This window comes from Triturus cristatus, chromosome 4_1 (assembly GCF_964204655.1).
Source record: "Triturus cristatus chromosome 4_1, aTriCri1.1, whole genome shotgun sequence".
Lineage (NCBI taxonomy): Eukaryota > Metazoa > Chordata > Amphibia > Caudata > Salamandridae > Triturus > Triturus cristatus.
The window spans coordinates 213,926,603-213,949,424 of NC_140585.1; the positions used below are offsets into that span (position 1 = coordinate 213,926,603).

The window sequence follows — 22,822 nt, forward strand, 5'->3', positions numbered from 1 at the left end:
GTAATTATATTTGATGCCTTTGGAGCATGTGTGTTTTCATTTTTGGCATTGCTGAATTAATGTTCTTTTTTCTGTGTTACCAATCTATGCCTCTTTTGTGTGGGCAGTGTGTGAGTGTGTTTGCAATGTGCCACTGTTTCACTTTGTTCCCCATGCCATGTGGCCAGGGGCCATTTTGTATAGACTGTGCCCATAGGCCTGCATGTGTTCTCTGTTACCCATGTCTCCTTGCTTGTTGTTGCTACCATGTGGCTGGCGGCCATTTTATGTAGGCAGCTAGTGTGCTTTTGCCATAGGCCTGCATGCGTTATTTCTTTGTGGCCATGCCTCCTTGCTTCTTGTTGTGACCATGTGGCTGGCAGCTATATTGTGATGCTAGTCAGTGTACTTTTGCTTTAGGCCTGCATTTCCTCTCTTTTTTCCCTAGGCCTTCTTTCATGCAGTGTTGTTGTTGTTGACCATGTGGTACTAGCTGGCAGTCATTTTGTGCATTTAGCCAGTGTGGACCTTTGCCTTAGGCTTGCATAGATGGTTGAGACAGCAGTTTAATAAATTATATACTTGAAGATAATTTCACTTACTTATAAGTTAATAAAAAAATATTTTGATATTTAAAAAAAATATTTTTTCGTTTTTTTAATTTTAAGTTCTGTTCATTTTAATTTTATAATTTTTTTGCTATTTTATTAATTTAACTTTTTAAATTTGTATTCAATTTAATTATTTTTGTAATGTAATGTCATGTTTTCCCCCATTTTCCTAACATCTGGCATCAAGCCCATGTCTCCTACAATGAATGCACAACAGGATTCATTGTCTAAGGATTATTCCCTTGTCACCTACAGTCTGAGTGCCATATCCCAATGTGATGCACATAAAGCAAACAGTGACATCTGTATGTTATTGTTGTTGCTCCTTCTTATCCTTCCTGAGTGTTCACCATGAAAGTTTATGTTGGTGTGGTTTAACGAATGGATAGCTATACTGTATTGCTAGGTATTTATAATAGCTTAAGTAACCACACTAAATTATATTACTAATTGAACTGAACTTAAACAATGCCAAAGTCACCGAAGACCAGCTCACCACCTCCTCAGCAAAACCCCACCACCAACATCCATGGAAGCCAATGCCTCAGCATGCAACCTCTACCGTTGTATCTCCAACTGCGCTGACAATCTGGGTCCCCCTGGGAAACCCTCAGGCAAGCAGTGCTCCAAGAAGGCCAGCTGGTTCTCTCCCACCCTGCAAGAATCCAACCTCACCTGCAGACGGCATGAGAAAATATGGAGGAGCAGCAAGATCTTAGCAAACCACGCAGCCTTCAAAACTGCTGTTACTGCACACCACCACCTCATTAGAACCACAAAGGAAACAGCTATACGGGAACTCATTAATGCCAACGCGCACAATAGCAAAGAACTCTTAACCATGGTCAAAGGATTCCCCAAACCTGGCACAGAGACAGGAGATATACCCCCTCTCAAGACCTCTACGACAACCTCCACACCTTCTTCCACCTTCTTGCACCACAAGATCAATGAGTTTTCAGACAGCTTTGCAACCCAAGACTCACCAACCCCACCCAAAACCAGCACACCAAATGGCTCCAGATCCTGCCCAACTGAACCACCCTAACATTTGACGACACCCTCAGGATCATAAAGAGCATCCACTCCAGAGCCCCCTTGGATCCCTGCCCTCACCACATCTTCAACAAAGCCGGCACCTCTGTCACCCCGAACTCTACCACATCATAAATGGCTCCATAGTATCCACAGCCTTCCCCAATGACTGGAAAACAGGCAGAGATCAACACCCTGCTGAAGAAACCCTCTACCGACCCAACGGACCTCAAGAACTACAGGCCCATCTCTCTGCTCCCTTTCCCAGCAAAAGTAATTGAGTAGGCCTTCAACGCCCAACTCTCCGAGTTCATCGAAATGAACTACATTCTGGACCTATCCCAGTTGGGCTTCAGTAGCAACTACAGCACCGAGACAATGCTCCTTAGCTCTTCAAACGACTTCTGCACCCTACTCGACTGTGGTGAAACTGTAGCCCTTGTCTTCCTGGACCACTCTGCTGCCTTCTACATTGTCTCCCATCACACCCTCTGCGCAATACTCCATGATGCTTGCATCTGCAACAAAGCCCTAGAATGGAACTGCTCCTTCCCTACCGGCCGAACGCAGAGTTAAACTTCCACTGTTCCACACAGAACCCACAGAGATCAGCTGCAGAAAGACCCAGGGATCTTCCCTGAGCCCCACCCTCTTCAACGGTACATGGCCCTGCTTGCAGCCATCATCAGAAGCCACGGACTAAACATTGTTTCCTATGATGATGACACCCAGCTGATTCTCTCCCTCACAGATGGACCCACAGCCACCAAAAGCAACTTCCACAATGGGATGAAGTCAGTCACCACCTGGATGAAGGACAGCTGCCTCAAGTTCAACTCAGACAGGACCAAAGTCCTCATCCTGAGCTCCACATCCTCCCCATGGGACAACTCCTGGTGGGCCGCAGCACTAGGAACCCCCCCACTCATCCATGGACCATGCACAAAACCTCAGCATCATCCTGGACTTCTCTCTCTCTATGAACGTCCAGATCAATGCTGTCTCACCCTCCTGCTTTCACACACTCTGCCTGCATCAGAAGATTTTCAAGTGGATCCCCTCAGAGTCCAGGAACACAGTCACGCAAGTGCTCGCCAGCAGCAGACTAGACTACGGCAGCTCACTCTATGCTTGCAGCACCTTAAAATTCCTGAAGAAACTGCAGAACATCCAAAACGCCTCTGCCACACTCATCCTGAACATCCCCCACCGCAGCCACATCACCTGTCACCTGAGAGATGTCCACTGGCTTACAATCAACAAAAGAATTACCTTCAAGTGCCTCAGACAAGTCTACAAAGCCCTCTACAATGGCAGACCTGCATCTCCGCTCGCCCAACTGGCCCGGGCCACCATCCCAAGGATCCGTAAGATTACTGCTGGAGGAAGATCCTTTTCCTTCCTCGCTGCAAAGATGTGGAACTCCCTGCCTCTACTTCTCAGGCAATCACCATCTCTGCCTCAATTCAGGAGTGATTGTGTGAGTGATGATTGATGTTGTGGCAGACTGAAAGGGAGGGTATTTACCTGTAATGTAGGAACTTGCCTGAGATGATTGATTTGCAATGTTTCGAGCTGAGTGATAGCGATCATGTTTTTTTTCTGGCAGTGATTGGCCTTTACAAACTTACTTAGTGAAAATGTATTAACCTGTATGGTCCACTCCTATGAGCTTTCTGTTTTTATCATCATCTAGGATGGCTACCCCGGACAATGGTTTGATTTACAAGACTGCTATATTCCAATCTATTTCTTGTATCGAAGGGGGGATAGTATACATACCATCGTGCTTGGAATGGAACAGGTAATCATTGCACCAATAAGTGATATGATAATTGAGTGACAGTGAGTGATGATTGGTGTGGTGGCTGACAGTGAGGGAGGGTGTGTTGAACTGTAATACAGGACGTTTCTTGAGAAGATTATTTATTTGCAAAGTTTGGGGCCAGAGTGATGGACGATCATTTTTTTCCCAGGAGGCGATTGGCCCTTTCACTCTTAGCCAGATTTATTTGCAGGGTAATCTCCCTTTTTCTTTAGCTCACTTTGCTACCCTAGTTCAGACACAGCTTTATTCAAATCAGTCTTGACCCTGTGCCTCATGGGAACAGTCCAGCCCGAACTGCCAAGCCATGTCTTCCCTGGACCGTAAAAAAGCATTGTTTTTGCAGGGTCATCCCTGAACTTTTTTCCTCCCTCCTGTATTTTCTTTGACCTGATTTTGCTGGTTATAGATGCTTTGGACACTGTGCCACTGCTGTTCAGTGCCACAGTGCAAGTGCTCCCTATGGTAAATTGATGTATGGATTAGTGACTCCATGATTGGCTTGATTGTTTTACTTGTCAGACCCTAGTACAGTGTATTGCGTGTGCCCAGGGCTTGTAACCAATGCTGCTGGTGGGCTTGCAGCACTGATTGTTCCACCCACCGGAGCAGCTTGTAAAGTGTGTCTCAGGTCTGCCATTGCAGAGCCTCTGTGCAGTCTGGTACTGCCATGCTGACTTGGCAAGTGCACCCACTTGCCAGTCCCTAAACCTTCCCTTTTATACATATTAGTAACCCCTATGGTAGGCCCAAGGGCAGGGTGCATTGTAGGTAAAAGGTAGGACATGCCCTGGTGTGTGTGGCATGCCCTAATAGTGAATTACAGCCATTTTCGTTTTTCACTATTGCAAGGCTACCTGTTCGCCATAGGCCAGAATGGGCAGTTTTGATAATTACATTTTATAATCCTAACTGACTCAGGGAACATAGTAGAAATTTGAGTTTAGTATGTCTGAACTCAGAATGATAAAATACATCTTTTAGTGAAGTTGGTTTTAATATTCTGTGTTTGAAAATACCACTTTTAGAAAGTAGGTACTTTCTTGTCTAACCATCCAAACCAGCCTCTGCTAGGCTGTGTATTCCTTGTCTGGAGTTTGAATGACAGGGGCTGGGGGATTCCAAGAGACAGGGTGAGTCAGCACAAGGCTGAATAGAGAGATCTGCATCTAGATGGGTGGGAGGGGTTGCACTTGGGACCTGAATAGGGCTGTGCCTTCCCTCCACAATGCTGGCTCCACCTCCTGTGGTGTCTCTGATGTCCCTGCCCTGCACTGTGAAAGGAAAGTAGGAGACATGTCAAAAAAGTGCTCCAGGACTGACCAGAACTGGTTTGGACTAGGCAAAGGACTCTCTGCCTTCAGAGAACAAATGGAAAAGGAGTATAAATATTGGGACCCAGACCCAAGAATTTTAGATTACTTCTGGGAATCAAGACGAACCTTTGCTGAGGAGAAGAACCAGGAAGCTGAAGGAGGAGACTACCCCTGTGCTGTGTGTTTAGGGGTTGGCCTGCAGTGGGTGCTTCATTACCAAAGAGAGGAGAAAAGGACTGAGTGTGCTATCTATCAACTTGAAGAAGAATCTCCAAGGGCTTGAACTAGAGCTCAGGGATACAAGACTTCACCAACCAGCTCCCCCCTGAATTCCCTTGCTGGGAATTGAAGTGCCTGCTGTTGTGCTGGGCCTTCTGAGAGACTGCGTGCCTCTGGGAGCTGGAAGCGCGACGCAATAACGAGAAGTGTGTCGCCGCCGCAGCCGCTGTCATCGCATCGCGGAAGCACGGCGCATCGCCGGAGAAGCGGGATGCTGCCACAGAGGTCATCGCTGCATCACCGGAGAAGCGTGTCAGAGGGCCTGTCGCGGCTCCAAAGATCATCGAGTCGCTGCACGGCCGTCGGCGTGCACGCATCACACCAGCATTGTCGCATCGCAACCAAGACGCCATTTTGTCGCATTGCACCATAGTGGAGTATCGCATCGTGGTGCCAGCGTGTCGCATTGTACCGGAAAGAGCAGTAAGAAACCGGCGCATCAACTCCCCCCACAGTAAAGAAGCGAGTATCAACTCCCCTGCGCAGCAGTAAGAAACCGACGCATCCGCTCCCCTGCGTGTAAGGAACCGACGCATCACCTTCCCTGCAACCCTTTTGTTTTCTTTGCACTACGCATCTAAGGTACATTGAGAGTAAAGTGTTGCATTTACAACTTGAGAGAACTGAGCTATTTCGTAACATTTGAGAGACTATTTTTGAGTACAGTATTGTGGATTTTTGTCATTTGGTCTTCTGTTAAGTCTATATAAAAATACTTATTTTTATAATACAACCTGTGTGGTGTCCATTTGTAGTGTTGTCACTGAATTACTGTATGTGTCCACAAATGCTTTACACACTGCCTCTGAGATAAGCCTGCCTGCTCGTGCCAAGCTACCAAGGGGGTGAACAGGGGTTATTTTAGGGGTGTAGCCCCTTACCCTTACTAGACGCGAGGGTCCCTAATTCTCACAGGTACCTACCTATGCCAACTAGATACCCCCAAATCTAACAAGCATCCAAGACCGGTTTAAGGATAACACACCTCATCAGCCAGGCTAGCATGAATCCAGTGGCAAAGTGAGCAAGCGACCCACGTCTGGGCATATCCTGCCAGCTTAGGGCAAACAAAACAAACACAAGGAGATGATGGACAGAGCGCTGAAACTTTTCAGACACTCACCCCCAGTCACAGATCTGGGTTGAATCCATCATCATTCTTTAGCTCACATCGCCACCACGCCAGTTCAGACACAGCTATATGCAAATCAGTCTTGAACTTGTGCCTTATGGGAACAGTCCAGCCCGAACTGCTAGGCCATGTCTTCCCTGGACCGGAAACAAGCATCCTGGGACCGGTTTCAGGGTAACACCCCTCATTAGCCAAGCTAGCTTGGACCCAGTGGCAAAGTGAGCAAGGGACCCATGTCTGGGCATATCCTGCCAACTTAGGGCGAACAAAGCAAACACAAGGAGATGATGGACAGAGCGCTGAAACTTTTCAGACACTCACACCCAGTCACAGATCTGGGTTGAATCCATCATCATTCTTTAGCTCACATCGCCACCACGCCAGTTCAGACACAGCTATATGCAAATCAGTCTTGACCTTGTGCCTTATGGGAACAGTCCAGCCTGAACTGCTAGGCCATGTCTTCCCTGGACCGGAAACAAGCATCCAAGACCGGTTTAAGGATAACACACCTCATCAGCCAGGCTAGCATGAATCCAGTGGCAAAGTGAGCAAGGGACCCACGTCTGGGCATATCCTGCCAGCTTAGGGCAAACAAAACAAACACAAGGAGATGATGGACAGAGCGCTGAAACTTTTCAGACACTCACCCCCAGTCACAGATCTGGGTTGAATCCATCATCATTCTTTAGCTCACATCGCCACCACGCCAGTTCAGACACAGCTATATGCAAATCAGTCTTGACCTTGTGCCTTATGGGAACAGTCCAGCCCGAACTGCTATGCCATGTCTTCCCTGGACCGGAAACAAGCATCCTGGGACCGGTTTCAGGGTAACACCCCTCATCAGCCAAGCTAGCTTGGACCCAGTGGCAAAGTGAGCAAGGGACCCATGTCTGGGCATATCCTGCCAACTTAGGGCGAACAAAGCAAACACAAGGAGATGATGGATGGAGCGCTGAAACTTACAAGACACTCACCCCCTGTCACAGATTTGTGTTGAATCCATCATCATTCTTTAGCTCACTTTGCCACCCAAGTTCAGACACAGGTATATGCAAATCGACAGCGATGGGTTCCAGGTTTGCTCCCTCTTATGCCAACCTATTCATGGGTTGGTTTGAGAGGCAGCATGCCTGGGATCGGGGTGCCTCTGAATGGATGGACTATATTTTATTTTGGGTCTGTTTCTTTGACGACGTTTTAATGATTTGGAGAGGGAGTCGAGTGAAATTGAATGAGTACTTTGAGTATCTTAATTGTAATAATTTCAACATCACTTTCACAATGGATCATAGTACAGAGAGGATAGACTTCTTAGATGTGGAACTATTCGTTGATGGGGAAACCATCAATAGTAGATTGCTCAGAAAAAGCACTGCCACCAACTCTATATTAAGGGCTGAGAGTGCTCACCCCATTTCGGTGATCGGAGGGATCCCTTATGGGGAGATGGTAAGGATACGCAGGAATTGCAGCACACAAAATTATTTCATTAGGGAGTTGGATAATCTCCAACAACGTTTAATGCGGACAGGATATCATAGAAGCAATTTAAAGAAGGCCAGGGATAAAATAATGAAGGTCGAGAGAAACACTACCCTGGTACAGAAAGACAGAAGTCACTCTGCTGAGCGAATATCATTGTGACGACTTATTGTTCACAAAAAAATGAAATATATAAGGCTTTGGGAAAAAATTGGGATCTTTTGAAGGGTGCACCGGGTCTTATTAATGTTATTGGAGAGAAAACTGGGGTGGTATTCAAACGTAGTCCCACCATAAGAGAAATGATAACCAGAAATGATATTGAACCAATAAAAACTGTGGATTTTAATTGGTTGCCCAAGCCACCTAACGGTTTTTATATTTGCGGATCCTGTAATGTTTGTGGTTTAGGTATTAATATAATTAAAGATTTTATGTATAATACCAAGAAACGATACAGTATTAAGGAATTTATCAATTGCAACAGTGTGGGCATCATTTATGCCATAATTTGTGCATGTGGAAAAATTTACATAGGAAGCACTAAGCATAATCTTAAGCTTAGAATTCAAGATCTATAATGAATCATGACAGCAGAGATCCCCGTTGTATTCACATATCAAGGAGAAACACCCTAGGGAGAGTGATATCAAGATCCATGGTATACAGAGAATCTTACCTGGAAAGAGAGGAGGAAACTGGGAATTTAGGATCAGGCAGAACGAAGCTAGATGGATTAGTCGTTGCAGATCGGTAGAGCTAGGACTTAATACCGATAATGAACTTCATTATTTTTTGGGATGATATGATTGTGTTAATAGGAAGTTCTAGTGTGGGCTTTCTTTTATCATGAATTTATTTTTTGTAGTAGTGGTTTAAGTGGTGAGTTGGTCTGGTTAAAGGTTACTCCATATCACCCATTGAAGATTGAAATTTCAACAGGATAATAGCATTCTTCATGCGTTAGTGTCTTCACTAATTCAAATCTTATTGGTTTCTGGAGATTTGCGTTATTTTAATATGTCACCTGGAATGAGAGAATATTGTTACTTTGTAATGGTCTGTAATCTAGAGAATGTACTGACTAAGTAATAATGAGGGAAAAAAAAGAAAAAAAATATATTTTTTTTTTGTATGGCGCAGAATTCGAGGGACATTAGATATTTCAGACCTGTGATAAAGCTGAATATAGTCCTGGTACTTAACGGCACGGGACTTTGATATTTTATAGTTGGCTTAATGATAGCATTTAGAAAAATTTCTACGATCGTTCGGTTAACATAGGGAATATGTTCTTAACACGGCGGTAACGTAGCCGGTTTAAATTAATGCTGAACCGTACTGATTAATATTGTACGTAACTCAAGGGTTAATCAGTATTGATTGGGTTTGATGCATTGATGGGATATTTGCATGATATTACGGAATAATAGCGAGCATTTATTAGAATATACGATGCGTAGAACTACATAAGAAACATGCTCGCATGGAATATTGGCTTGCCATTGGTTGCTTCCGTGTTAATAACCGACGGAGCACGTCTATTGGATCGTATACGATGCTTGGACGAATGACAAAAACGCCTCTGATAGGTCAGAGAGGCGGAAACGCATTTGTCTCAACGTAAGAAGAGGACAGGCAAAACGTTAAATTTGATTTGCTGGTAACGTGTGGACCAGATAGGAAGAAAAGTTTAATTTATGTAAATTGAATGGCTGGCCAGCGGAGAATATGATTGGTTAATTAAACATTTAAAATGAAACGGTGAGAAAACACGCATGTAAGCGGGGATACCAAACCGGCAGTGGGTGCTACCAGGAACTTATTGTTGTAGTTGATAAGGTTTGTCGGTTAGACCAAGCGCTCTGTGATATTTGGGCAGTTTTTTGATAATAGGTTGAGGAAGGAATATTGATTCTGTCCCTCTGTGTTATGCTTCCTTAGACTTTCATTGAGACACTGGTTTTTAGCACTGAGGACTCGTTTTGTGGAAGTTATTACAGAGAAGAGGAGAACTCACATGGATCTAGGTGAGGTCAATTAATTTAGGATACGCTTTTGTCATGAAGAATGCAATGACATTATGATTCAGATTGAAAATTGGAGACTAATTATAGATATCATGTTTTATATACTTAGAAAATACATAAATAGATTTGAAAGAAGAAACTACTAAATCTGGAAGAGACTGGATATTCAATGAACATTAGCATCCCTCCATGATTGACATTTCATATTGCCGTAACATTATTCAGGAGGTATGGGATAGGTCATTTTATACAGTTGCAATTTATGATAACTGAGCCAGACTTAGGCGGTTAATGACAATGATGTTTTAGAGCAGTGGATTTAATCTGTCCTCAGGAAAGCTAATTAAAAAATGAGGAAGGCTGTAAATAAAAGCGATGAGATTGTATATATACAGTATATGGTGTAAAGTGTTATGTCTTTTGTACAGACTATGTGATTATGTTTTGGGTAAATGTTTTGTATTCCAGATTGTAATATAGGCAGGCATTCAGAATAATACACGTATATAATAATATATATTTGATGTTAGTATGACTTTAGGGAGTAGAGACGTATTATGTATGTATTAGTGATATTTTCTTTTCTATTCTTGCAGCCCTGAAGAGGTCCTAAGGGGGACGAAACACGTTGGCTGTGGTTATTTAAAAATTGTCTGGATTACTAATATTGTGTTGGAGCATCATATTGGAAAAAACTTGAAAAAATAAAGGAATCTAATTGGAAGAGACTTTTCTGGATAACTATTTTTTGGAGTGCAATATTTGATTGTTGGATATTGATTATTTTTCCACTCCTTCTATTGATTAATATATTATATGCAAATCAGCCTTGACCCTGTGCCTCATGGAAACAGTCCAGCCCGAAGTGCTTCCCTGGACCGGAAACAAGCATCCTGGGACCGGTTTTGGAGTCACACCCCTCATTAGCCAGGCTAGCTTGAATCCAATGGCAAAGTAAGCAAGGGACCCCCATCTGGGCATACCCTGCCAACTTAGGGTGAACAAAGCATTCCCAATCAGATGAAGGACAGAGCACTGAAACTTTTCAGACACTCACCCCCAGTCACAGATCTGGGTTGAATCCATCATCATTCTTTAGCTCACTTCGCCACCATGTCAGTTCAGACACAGCTATATGCAAATCAGTCTTGACCTTGTGCCTCATGGGAATGGTCCAGCCCGAACTGCCAGGCCATGTCTTACCTGGACCAGAAGCAAGCATCCTGGACCAGTTGCAGGGTAACACCCCTCATAAGCCAGGCTAGCTTGGACCCAGTGGCAAAGAGAACAAGGGACCCACGTCTGGGCATGCCCTGCCAACTTTGGGCGAACAAAGCAAACACAAGGAGATGATGGATGGAGTACTGAACTTTTCAGACACTCACCCCCAGTCACAGATCTGGGTTTACTCCATCTTTCTGTAGTTCACTTCTGAAACCGGTCCCTGGATGCTTGTTTCCGGTCCAGGGAAGACATGTCTTGGCAGTTCGGACTGGACTGTTCCCAAGAGGCACAGGGTCAAGACTGATTTGCATATAGCTGTGTCTGGGTGTGAGTGTCTGAAAAGTTTAAGTGCTCCGTCCATCATGTCCCTGTGTTTGCTATTGTGGTGAGCCAGCTCTTAGTTGATGGAAGCTGACAGCAGTGCCAGTGATGGGATGGCTGGGAGGCTGGAGGCAGAGGGGTACCGGATGCGCTGGATCCCGGCTCCTCCTCCTGTTCCAGGGCCACCAGCTGCTGGTACACTTGCTGGATATGCTCCAGCCTCTGCCACTGCAAATGGGCCATTGTCTTGTGCCTGTTGGGTGGTCTGGTTGGATCAGAAGGAGCAGCTATATTGAGAAAAAAAAAGACAAATTGTAAATAATGCTCTTTGCAAACAATTGTTTTAAATTACTTGGCAGAGTAGCAATACATAGCTGGTTCCCTAACGTGATTGGAATTTTATTGTGATTATGATTAGACTGACTGATTAGAAGAGTCACAAGGCCAATGTTATACTTTCCCCACACATGCCTTGCATAAAAAACACTGACTGTGTGGCAAAAAAAGTATTAATAGGCAGAACAACACCTGATTAATAAAACAGTGATTTAATTATTTTTTTCTTCTGAAGGCTTTTCATGTAACTATAAACAGACACTTTGAGTTGAAAACTAAATTACATCTCATTAATGAGTATGACATTATGCACGATGGAGTACAAGTTCTGTGTTGTGCTGAAATAATTAGACCATGCTCATTGCTAGCCAGCATGTTGGGTAGTTTGGTACTGTCTGCAACCTGGGCAGCTGAATTTGACAATTATCTATTTTTAATTCCAATCTCCTTGCTCTTCTCTTAATGAATTTCTATTTTTACCCTGACTTCAAAGAGGTAGATAAATAATAAAGAAGATAATACATCACACACCTCGCGTCTGAAATGCCACTAATAATATTATCCTGTGTGCCGTAAGTAGACGTTGGGGAAAATTAATCTGATGGACTGCACTTAGGGAAAGGAACGGGCTAGATATATTTTATTTTGCTCATTCTTCACTGTGTATCCCATACAACAAACTTGACATCAAATCATACACTTACTCCCACTTTACTGTGTGGCCTCGCCCACCACTACATATTTCCAACAAATTCATTTGCTGGACAGTAAGCAAGGAATAGAAACTTGATTTACAATACTGCAGAGGGTAGGGTAGAGGGATTAAAGAGGTAGGGTAGTGCTTTTTGATATAGAATAGAGGGGCCACTACAAAGATCATCGAGTTGGCATCTTTGGCATATTTAGTCACTGTACAAGTCGAAAAGGAAAAATCAGAACAGCTGTAAAACAATTCTGACATGGAAAACCATGAAATATTTTCTGGATTCGCTTTACATGGTTATAAAATTAAATGCAGCACATGCCATGAATGGTGTTTCCAATTTGGTAGGCTGGGACAGAAGAACTTAGAAAACAAATGGGGTAGAAATTAAAAGAGGTTAGTGAGGGGGCGAAGGGAAACAAGACTCTTTGTGTGTTTGGTTTGCAATGCATTGAAAACAGTAAATGATGCATTAACGGAAGCAGAGCAGATGCACATTGCACAGACAACACTGCAGTCACAAATTGACCCATACTACACTTCGGTCATAAGTGGCAAAAAAATGCCATTAGCGGGGAGTAGGGGTGACGAATAATGGGTGGTATACATCTGGCTAACTTAACATATACAGCGAGTCAAGGGAGTAGAACAATAGAAAATACCCCCCACTGTGAACTATAGCTCTGGAAACCCTACATAAACAAAGTAAGCAAAGTAGGTGAGCAACATGCTCCTCATGAGAAGAGCTGCCTTGCTTAATCACCCAAACAATCCAAATATTCATTCATCTTTTCATTCTTATAATTTACCCATAGCCACAATGATTAAGATTTACTTTCTCACATCCAGTGTTTCACCAAAATTCCCAATCCATTACCCATCCATTCAATTATCCACCCTTTTTTTTAACCATCCTTTCACCCATCCATCCCTTTTTAGTTTCTGACCTCAAACTTTTTTTCCAGCCATGCCGCACTGTCATGGGAAACTGCTGGTATACTGTAACTATAAATGAATGAGACAGCATCACACTACATTGGGGCGGGGGTGGTCCATGATGACCATGGCCACTCTCCCATTAACTTAACTGTGTTAGAGCTTGAGCAGGAAAAAGAAAGCGTTCTCAACAAACATACATGGTGAATTTCATTTATAATCCTTGCTTACTTGGGCTTGCAATGTTCATTATAGACTGCACCAACATTTCAGTACCCCAAGATTCTGCCCTGAATCCACAACCATTATAAAACCCAACATTAGGGACAAAATATTAATATAAAATAGGACTTACTGGTATCAGCAGAGCCCACAGCAGTGGCGCTGATCATCGGCGTTGGCTGACCAGCTACTCCCGACCTGTCTTCTGGCCCTTGGATGCGGATGTAAGAAATGAAGAAGATTAAAAACAATGGATTAGTGATTCAGTTAATAATCGCCACTATTTTTTTAAGACCAGCAAATGTAGTTACATTGTACCTATAGTAATTCTAGTTTTTGCTCAAGTCTATTGGCTATCATTGAGTTGCCCACACCAATCCTGAAATAACTAGTCCAAATTTCCTTAACAAAAACTGCATTTGGAACTAATGCATTGCAATGAATGATCTTTGATTCTATTTCCATTTCTCAACCCCCTTGATAGACAAACTCAGTCTCTCTTTTTTGCAATGCATAGATGCATACTACACATTGCAGTGAAATAAATTATTGGCACTGAGAGGGAGAGAATGTAGCCTAATGGCTAGGGTGGTCGATCTCTTATCTGGGGAACCGAGTTTGAGTCTTGGTAATGATGATTAGGTTCAAGTTTGTGCTTTATAAAACTGTATTAGCTACATAAACAGAGGCACAGGGAAAACGCACTACTCACTGATATCACTGATTCACTATAGTAACAGGAGAACCGTCTGCAATGGCTTCTTAACTAATCAGTCAAAGCGAGTGCCAATGATGGGTGCAATTATGTAGCACTCAGGTAGCACTAAGCACTTGCCTAGCAAACACTAGAAACTGGATCAAACAATAATATAGCAGACTAAACTAAAGTGACTTACCTCTGAGTGTCAGCAGCATGCTACTCTGAAAATAATAGTTAGCATTATAGAACACAAACCCAACAAATAATGCTTCCCGCAACCCACAGACTGTCATTATGGTTTTGGACCCAAAAGCTCCCTTTGACATAAGAGCATCTCAGGCCCTGAGTAATTCAGTCGAGGTAGCTGATGTAACATTAGCAATAGATAATAGTCGGCCAGAGAAAGCTCCGGGTCCTGACAGAATCCCATTAGATTTGTATAAATATATACCACATTTTTAGGCCCCGTTGATAACCAACATACTAAAAGCTGGTATAGGGGGACCCCTAGTCAAGGCATGGCAGGAAGCCATTGTAGTTTGGATTTTCAAAAAAGGGCGACAAGAGACAACCTCAGGGTTAACACCCTATTTCTTTGCTGGATGGTACAATTAAAATCTTGGGTAGGGTCATTTTGGCCAAATCAGAACTCTAGGCGTCTGAGACTCAGGCGATCTCAGTCTGTCAATTTGGGTTTCAACCTTGCCCTAATCGTCCCTAAAAATACAAAGGCTCAAAAGGTCTGAGGGCACCTAGCTTTTATGAACTCAACGTGTGCCTTTGACACAGTGGACCATCCCAAACTATGGTCTGTATTGGCCCAGTTAGGGATTGATGGACCAATTATCACCCTAGGCTCCATGAATGTACATCAGGTAGAGTGCCGTATAACAGGGAGGGGTACCTAACATAAGAATTTCCTTCTGACATGGGGGTCAGGCAGGAGTGTGCTCTGGCACATTTATGTAGGGTCAGAAAAGCCTCCCCGAGGGCCAACTCATGTTGAATTCCTTTGCTACTATATGCAGACGATGATGTCCTCAAAGCAAGGACAGCTAATGGCCTACACATTTTGCTTGATGCTTTTAATTTTTTTATGGATAATTTAGGGTTCAAGACCAATTGCTCCAAATCATATATAATTATATGTGAGCCAAACAATGCTAGGACAAGGACATTTTCACTCAGAGGTAAAGAAACAGGGAAAGTCCCTAATTTTACCTATCTGGGAGTTCCATTTGATGTGGATTTTTACTGGAAGTTTTTATTAAATGTCAGAGTTATGCAATTCCAAAAGTCGATTGATGCCATCTTTAGATTTTCCAAGAGACTTGCGATAAGCCAATTAAAAAAATTGTCAGAGTTTTTTAGAGTAAATGCCTCTCAGTAGTATCATGTAGGTCTGGGGATATGTAAATTGTAACTCGCTTCAAGTAGTAGAAAATACATTTGTAAGGAGACTGCTTGCAGTGCCCCAGTCTACCACTGTTTCATTTTGTCATGAGGAAGTTAGATTGAGCTTTTTCAATGATTTGGAATAACCCTGTAGCACATTTTTGTAGAACAATATTAACAGACTGAATGAATCTGGACGACTGTTTAGATATACCCTAGTTTAGAATCATAAAAACAAGTTTTGCCCGGATGGGCACTTTGGAAAGCTTTATGAACCCTGACACCTTAAGAAATGTTTCAACTGCCACAATTAAAACATTGTTTTGTCAATTTTTGAGCATCCAAGTCCAGCATTTAATTTTGCTGGACAGTGGAGTTTTCTCGATAGACCCAAATACAGTGGGCATTCTATATGCAGTTAAACCTCAGTGATAGGCAAAACTTTTTGTTGACCAGGTTTCGATTAAAACATATACACTTTTTGGCTGCTTTTCCAACTCGGGGTAAGTGATTTCCCTCATTACCTGCTTGTCCCTGTGATGGTTCTACATTCCAAAGCGCTAAGTACTTTATTTTATTTTGCACTTTTTACACCCCCAGAGGTGGCACTTTCTTCACCCAAAAATTACTAGCATTGGGGATTAGAGCCCATAAATTGATGATGACTTACTTGCTTTCTTTAGGGAGTACAGATATTATATATGGAGTCTTAAATTGCATTTTTACAGCGTTTAAAACTCGTAGCAAATATTAGCCCGTGTTCTCAAAAGCCTTCTATGAATACATATTATAACTGTTTTACTGTTTATCTATTTTGTATCATGGAAAAGTATATGATGTTATGTAAACTTTCATGGCTCTCTTCATTTGAATAAAGTATTTTGATATATACTCAACAAGCCCCTGAATCTCGACACCTATCAGGTCGAGCAGGTCCTGTTCCCAGACCAAGATGCCGGAACAGTGGTGTATCAGCTGCTGGGCGGTAGGCCGAACCTTGCTGGTGCTTTGCAAGCACTCGTGCACCCTCCACCAGGGCAGCCGACGCTCCCACAGGGGGTATAAGCTACAGAGCCTGGCTATTGCTTCCAGCATGTAGGGGAGGTGACGCTGCACACAAAAACCAGTGCTGCCACACCCTCCTCACCAAAGATCGCCCCGGGCTGCACACCTGGGCGGTGGTGGCACCCTCCAAAACGTAGCCATCCTGCCTCTGCCATGGTGCTGGGTGGTTTTAGAAAAAGGAAAGGAAAAGGAAAGGAAAGAAGAAAGATAAGGAAGTAAGGGGAAATAAACCAAAAATCCCCTAAAACCTGGAAAAAAAATCCCAAAATCGTAAAATACACAAAAACACAAGCTAATATAAAAACTAAAATAAAAATGAGGAGTAGATTAGTTTTAACGGGGGAGGATTATACAGAGAAAAGAGAGATTCAATTTTATGCTCAGTACCATACACTGAGAAGAAAAATAAGATGGTCGCACCCATGCGGAACATGTAGTGTTGTTCGCCAAAACTTTAGAACGCAAGAATTCATTTGAGTACCACATGGTGATGTTCCTGCGTGATTTGCAATGTGAGGACGCATTCCGTGTTCTCACCACAACGCAAATGGGTGCGCCTGCAAACTCAGCCCACTAGCGTAGTTCCTCTTAGCGTGGTGGAGTTTTTTGTGACTTTGAAGAGTTCTGCATAGCGCGACTCTGGAACTCTGCCGAGGCCAACAGTAAATCTCCTGTTTTTTCTATTGGGAGCACCTCACGCATGTAAGTTTCCTACTTAGGAACAGTTGGAAAACATTCCGACTTACTCGGTTTCGGAGTGGTGTCTGACCGACTCAGGTTCGGGAAGTCCGACCAACCAATCACGATGCTTCCGAATAACTTCTGGTCGGACTCCCATTGACTTCAATGAGAGCCTGTGTTCCAACCACAGGCCCCAACTGGAGGCCTCAGGGTGTAGAGTGGCCTGCTATGGGCTCCCAAAGTCGGATTCTGACAGCTGATCCGTGTCAAAAAGACCAATTCGGAAAGGCTGTCCGAATCAGACATTTTAATCGCTCGGTCGGAAACACAGCACAAAAGATGTACGAGTTGGCTCCGACCGACTCAGTGTCTCCGAATGCCATTCAGACACGAGTCGGAACTGAGTCGGACAGTCTGTACAGTTTTCCATCATTGTAATCAGTCCGTTGGAAATGTGTACAAGCAGATCGGAAACAAGGGTTCCGAATCAGATTCTTACAAACCGAATGCCGTTCGGAGCCTTTCTAACCAACATCGTAATGTGCCCCTTAGTACATGTGGGAGGGAACAGGGGATTGGCTGGAAAAGAAGGCAGACATATTTTAGATGAAATGGGAGAAGTTTAGGGACGAGTAAGGAGGGGTTTAGGGAAAAATAGGAAGGAGTTTAGGAAGGGTTAGAAAAGCGTTTAAGGAGGGAGAGACACCAATTCACAAACTAGTAAGTCTATTGCTATTCACAAACTGCATTTATAAAGTTACCACATCCATAAATTAGTCCAGAGCCACACATGGCCACCCACTGGTACTGCAACACCCTTCTATAGAAACTAATGGAGGCAAGGACTTAAAATAAAACCCTGTAGGCTGTTACATTAAATGATTTTTTTAAATCTATTTAAAAATATTAATTAATTTAATGTTAAAAAATCTATAGCTAAATCATATTTATTATTTTATATTACAATATTGTGATACATTGTTAATTTAAATTCAATGTTGCATTCATTTTTTGTATTAAAATATGATATTATTTTTAACAATTTTATATTTCACATTTAATAATTGTAATGTATAATAAGTACATGTCATTTTTTTAGAACCCATTAGATTTTTTAAATATCAGAAAAATAATTGTAATTAATTTTAATATATTCGCAATAAGGAAATTTAAAATTACCATTAAGTTAATTCCTCTGTATAATTTTAGTTTTTCAATGTTATATATTCAAAATAATTATACAACTTTAATTTGGATTAACATTTATCATAACAATAGTTTTACTAATTTTAATTTTGGAAACTTTTTACTTACCCTTACATTTTAGAATAGGGAGATCTCTGTCCACAAGGCGTAGATATCCTTATGGTAAAGTATAGGGAAAAGTAAAAAATCGTATTAAACATGATAAAAGACAAATTTAATAAACTGTTTTACTTTACCCTATACTTTACCATAGGGCTAGCTCTGTCACCTGGCTGGTAACTGAAACATGTTGTCTTCATCCTCAAATATCTTCCATTGAGAAGATTAATTCTTACTTCAAGGTAGCAGTCTCACCTACCAAGATGCTTGAATTGTTGTTTAACAATGTGACATCCCTTCAACCTAATTCTCCAGAGCATGTCCCCTACATACCTATAACTGCTGTTTCCATGTTTTCTTATTCATGTAATCATACATAAAAGAAAAGGAAAGTGTTGATTCGCTAGCTTTGCCAAAAATGTATACCTTCATGTTACAACAAAATATATTTTTATTCTATTCTCATGCTCTTGGACATAGACACCTTTGAACGCCTTATGTTTCTCAGCATTATGGGCCTCATTTACGAGGTTTTGATGCATGGGAGCACCACAAGGAATCGTTCTGCTCTGCCTCGCATAAGAAGAAAAGGGCAGGAATGAGACACAGCACATTCCTATTCATTCCCACAGGGATGGTACACAAATGGCTGCAATGCTCCAACAGAGGCACCCTTACGCCATGGTGCAAAGGTTTCTGCATTTAAGGGGTGATTGTTTTTGTGTGATGGAGGCGATTTCCTCTTTCTTTGTGTGCTGCAGAATGTGCACAGAAAGAGGAAAAAACTAGAAAAAATTATGTTATTTCTCCTCGTTGCAATTCCCCTACGACGCCCCTAGGGGGGAGTAGGCTTTTGATGCTTTCCCAGGTTTAAAAGATCTCGTAAATCTGGGAATGTATCAAGAGCCATGGCTATTACGTACAAACTCCCACCGTAACGACCATGGGACGCCTCCCTATCGCTGGGTGAGGCAACGCAGGGTGGCTTCACGTGGCCTTGTAGATATGGCTCTGCGGTGTGCACCATTGGACCGTCACTAAAAGTGACGTTTCGACGGCTCACAGGGGCTTGTAAATAATCCCCTGTATATTTGGGCTTTGCCTTTTGCTTTTCTTCTATATGGTTTGTTGGGGAACCCTCTGCCTGACCAAATCTGTGATTCACAGATAATTGTTCTTTTATTAACTCGATTGGTGTGCACACAGCCATTCTTTGACAACCCTCTTCTAGGAAACATGCTGGACACAAAAACAAATTGTAAAAATGTATAAGGATAATTTTTTAACTGAGAGTATACATTCTCTTTTATAGAAAAACAGGGACAATGAAGTCCTGCTCACTTATTAAAATATAAGAAGGAAGAGTCTAGGTGCATCGTTGAGATTGAGATGCACTCAGCAGTTGTATTGACAGGCCCATGTTCGCCTTATTTGTGAATATTTGTTTGTCTCAGGAAAGAAGTAAGGGGCATATCAACAACAACCGGCGATAATTATCACTGAGCGCACTTAGCGCTCGGATAATTATCGCCGGCTAGCGCCGATTTTTATAGCTGAGATAGCGTGCTATTAGCAACGCTTATCTCATCAGCGATAAAAATCCTAGCGCTAACTGGCTAACGTGAGATTATCGCTGGCTAGTTGATAGAGACTCACAACCTTAGCCATGATATCCACCCTCCATAGAATATCATGGCTAAGTCAGTCCTGAAGCAGGCGTAAGGAAAGTAGCGATAACCGGGGTTATCGCTACTTTTCCTGACGCTATGCTTCACAGCATTAGGCTTGCTGATAGGAGAAATGTCGCTTAGCGATATTTCTCCTGTCATGCCAGGTCAGGAACGCCCACTTTGCATCTCATTAGAGATGCAAAGCTGGGCGTTAGGAATCCTGACGCTAAAGCAAGGTTTTACGCGTTAGCGTGACCTTGCTGATTAGGCGATAAAATTATCGCCGCTTTTCGGCCGAAAACGGCCACAAAAGCGGCGATAGTTTTTTTCGCCTGCTTGTTGATATGCCCCTTTGAAACTATGGGGCAAAGATCATGGATTGTATTGGTTTACGAAAGCATGTGCACTACCACGAGAATAATAATGAGCACAGCCCCTCGCGTCCAAGAAAAAATGATTACAGAACTGCCCGCTCAAAGACATAAGTTGCTGTCATTGGCATGATAATAATGGCTGGTGGTCTTTGGTTTGTTGCTCAGTAGGGTTACTACCAAGGCAGAGGTCAGTTGTTTCTCCAATGGTTTCAGCTGTTCCTCGGTGGAAACTGTTATTCACTGGATAGCATCAGAGAAGGAATGTGAGCACTCTCATGACTAGCAATTCCACACCTGGAGAAGTTAAGCGGGTTCAGTTCTATAGCAGGTCGTAAGGAGAGGTTCTATTCTGGGTACAGTTGTTACAGTGTAATGGGAGGAACATGTTATTGGAGCAGCAAACACTCAAGGGGATGTACCTGAAGCACGCAAGCAGTGCCTACAAACCTGCCTCCAATAGTAAAGACAAGGAGATCTTACTAACAGCGCTGATGTGGCGTTGATGTGGGGCTCTTAGGCAGAAACGCTGCTGAGCGGGAAGATTAGCGACACTCAAAGACGTCACCATGCTTCCATGTCGTAACTGGTTAATCCTTCAAGAGCAATTCCTTCGATTGGGTTTGGAAATGAAGGTACCAGATGGACTAGGTAAGCAAGGTGTGTACTGTCTCCTGCTCCATCAGGGGTTCCCTAACTTTTCTATATCCCGCAGGAAATGTTTGATTATTGTTCGCACCCCCTCCAAAAGTAATATCACATTTGAAGATGCAAATAAAAACATACTTTCCCTCTTTGTCGCACCCCCTGGAATGCCATCGCGCACTCCAGGTTGGAAAGCCCTGTGCTAAATGCTTTGCAGTTGGTGACTTGCCAGACTGGATGTGATAGGGGTCATGACTGGTAGAATGGATTTAGGTTGGTATTGGTGGTCATTTGCATATGGAGTTATGAAGACGGCTGCAAAACCCAGAGGAACCCACAAAAACACATTAGAGTGGGTTCGATAGACGATGACGAGGGGAAATTAAATAAATAAATCATTTCCCCTCGTCCTTGCCTGTCGAACCCCTCCCCTCACCCTGCCCCAGCGCTCTTAACTGCACGGGCCACTCCTGGCTCGACGTCATATGTGGACAATTGTCACAGGCCATTAAAATACACTCGTTGGACATATCAATTTGCGTAATGTAGGCCTTTATTTTGAAGCGACCTAGAACATACATGTGTGGCTAAACAGTGGCAAGAATCTCCAACATGTTGGCAACATCTAACATAAGGCAAGTAAAGATTATGAAAAAACACAACTATGTCTATGTTCCTATATATATCATACATGCAGTAGCTCCTAAAGGCTAGTAGATAATAATCTGGCATAATGAGAAGGTTATTACATTAGCTGCAGGTTTAATCCAGGACTGGGAATGGCCGAGGCCTGCACAGCCCACAGATTGTCTGGGCTGTCTCTTGGAAGGTGGCACATGTGCTTGGAGATGCAGCTCTTTGGAAGAAGGCTCAGTCCTTTCTGACAGTGGATGGTGGTGGGTATTTTGTATCAGTTCTAAGAGAAGAGGGAAACGACCTGTGGTGATCATGAAAATATGTGAGAACAGTAGTGCGCAAATTCTAGGTCAAAATGTACTCTCTCATAGGTCTTACTGGTATTAGGAACTAATGTCTTAGTAAAAGGGAGACAATACTAGATATTAGAGAATAAAAATAGCATGCATTGGTAGTGTATACGTGAATCATATGTACACTACACTGAAGAAAAAATATTAATAATAAAACATATCTTTAGCAGTATAATATCATGCAATCATATAAAATAAACAAAAGTGCTTGAAGTCTGAGTCACAAGTCAGAGGTCATAATTCAAAGAGGCATAACACAAGTAGGAATTTGAAGTGTAAAAACAAAAAAACATGAGAAGATAGTGTTGTAGGAGTGTAGGATCTGCTCTTATTTTGCCCCCAATTTTTTTCTGATGTTTACACTGGTTTCTGGCTATAGTCTGGCTGGGTCCATGCTAATCAGGGCACCAGCTTCTGTTCTCTCTAAACAACTTGGAGTGCATATTAGATGCACTAGTAATTGGATACTGTGGTACCTTATGAGCCCCTAGTATATGGTACCATAGGTACCAAGAGCATAGGTACTTCACAGGCCTACCAGGGGCTGAAGCATGTATTATGCCA

The 22,822-nt window shown here is 42.8% G+C and overlaps 1 protein-coding gene across 1 annotated transcript in view; it reads right to left on the reverse strand.

The window, feature by feature from the left end:
- Nucleotides 1-11,279: 11,279 nt before the first annotated feature.
- The window catches only part of LOC146854084 (olfactory receptor 13G1-like), a 62,778-nt gene continuing 51,235 nt past the window's right edge, over nucleotides 11,280-22,822 (reverse strand). The window contains exons 3-4 of the mRNA XM_085650999.1: nucleotides 14,334-14,358; nucleotides 11,280-11,527 (exon numbers count right to left, since the gene is read on the reverse strand). Of these exons, the coding sequence (XP_085507125.1) occupies nucleotides 11,280-11,527; nucleotides 14,334-14,358 (273 nt within the window). The remainder of the gene's footprint in view (nucleotides 11,528-14,333; nucleotides 14,359-22,822) is intronic.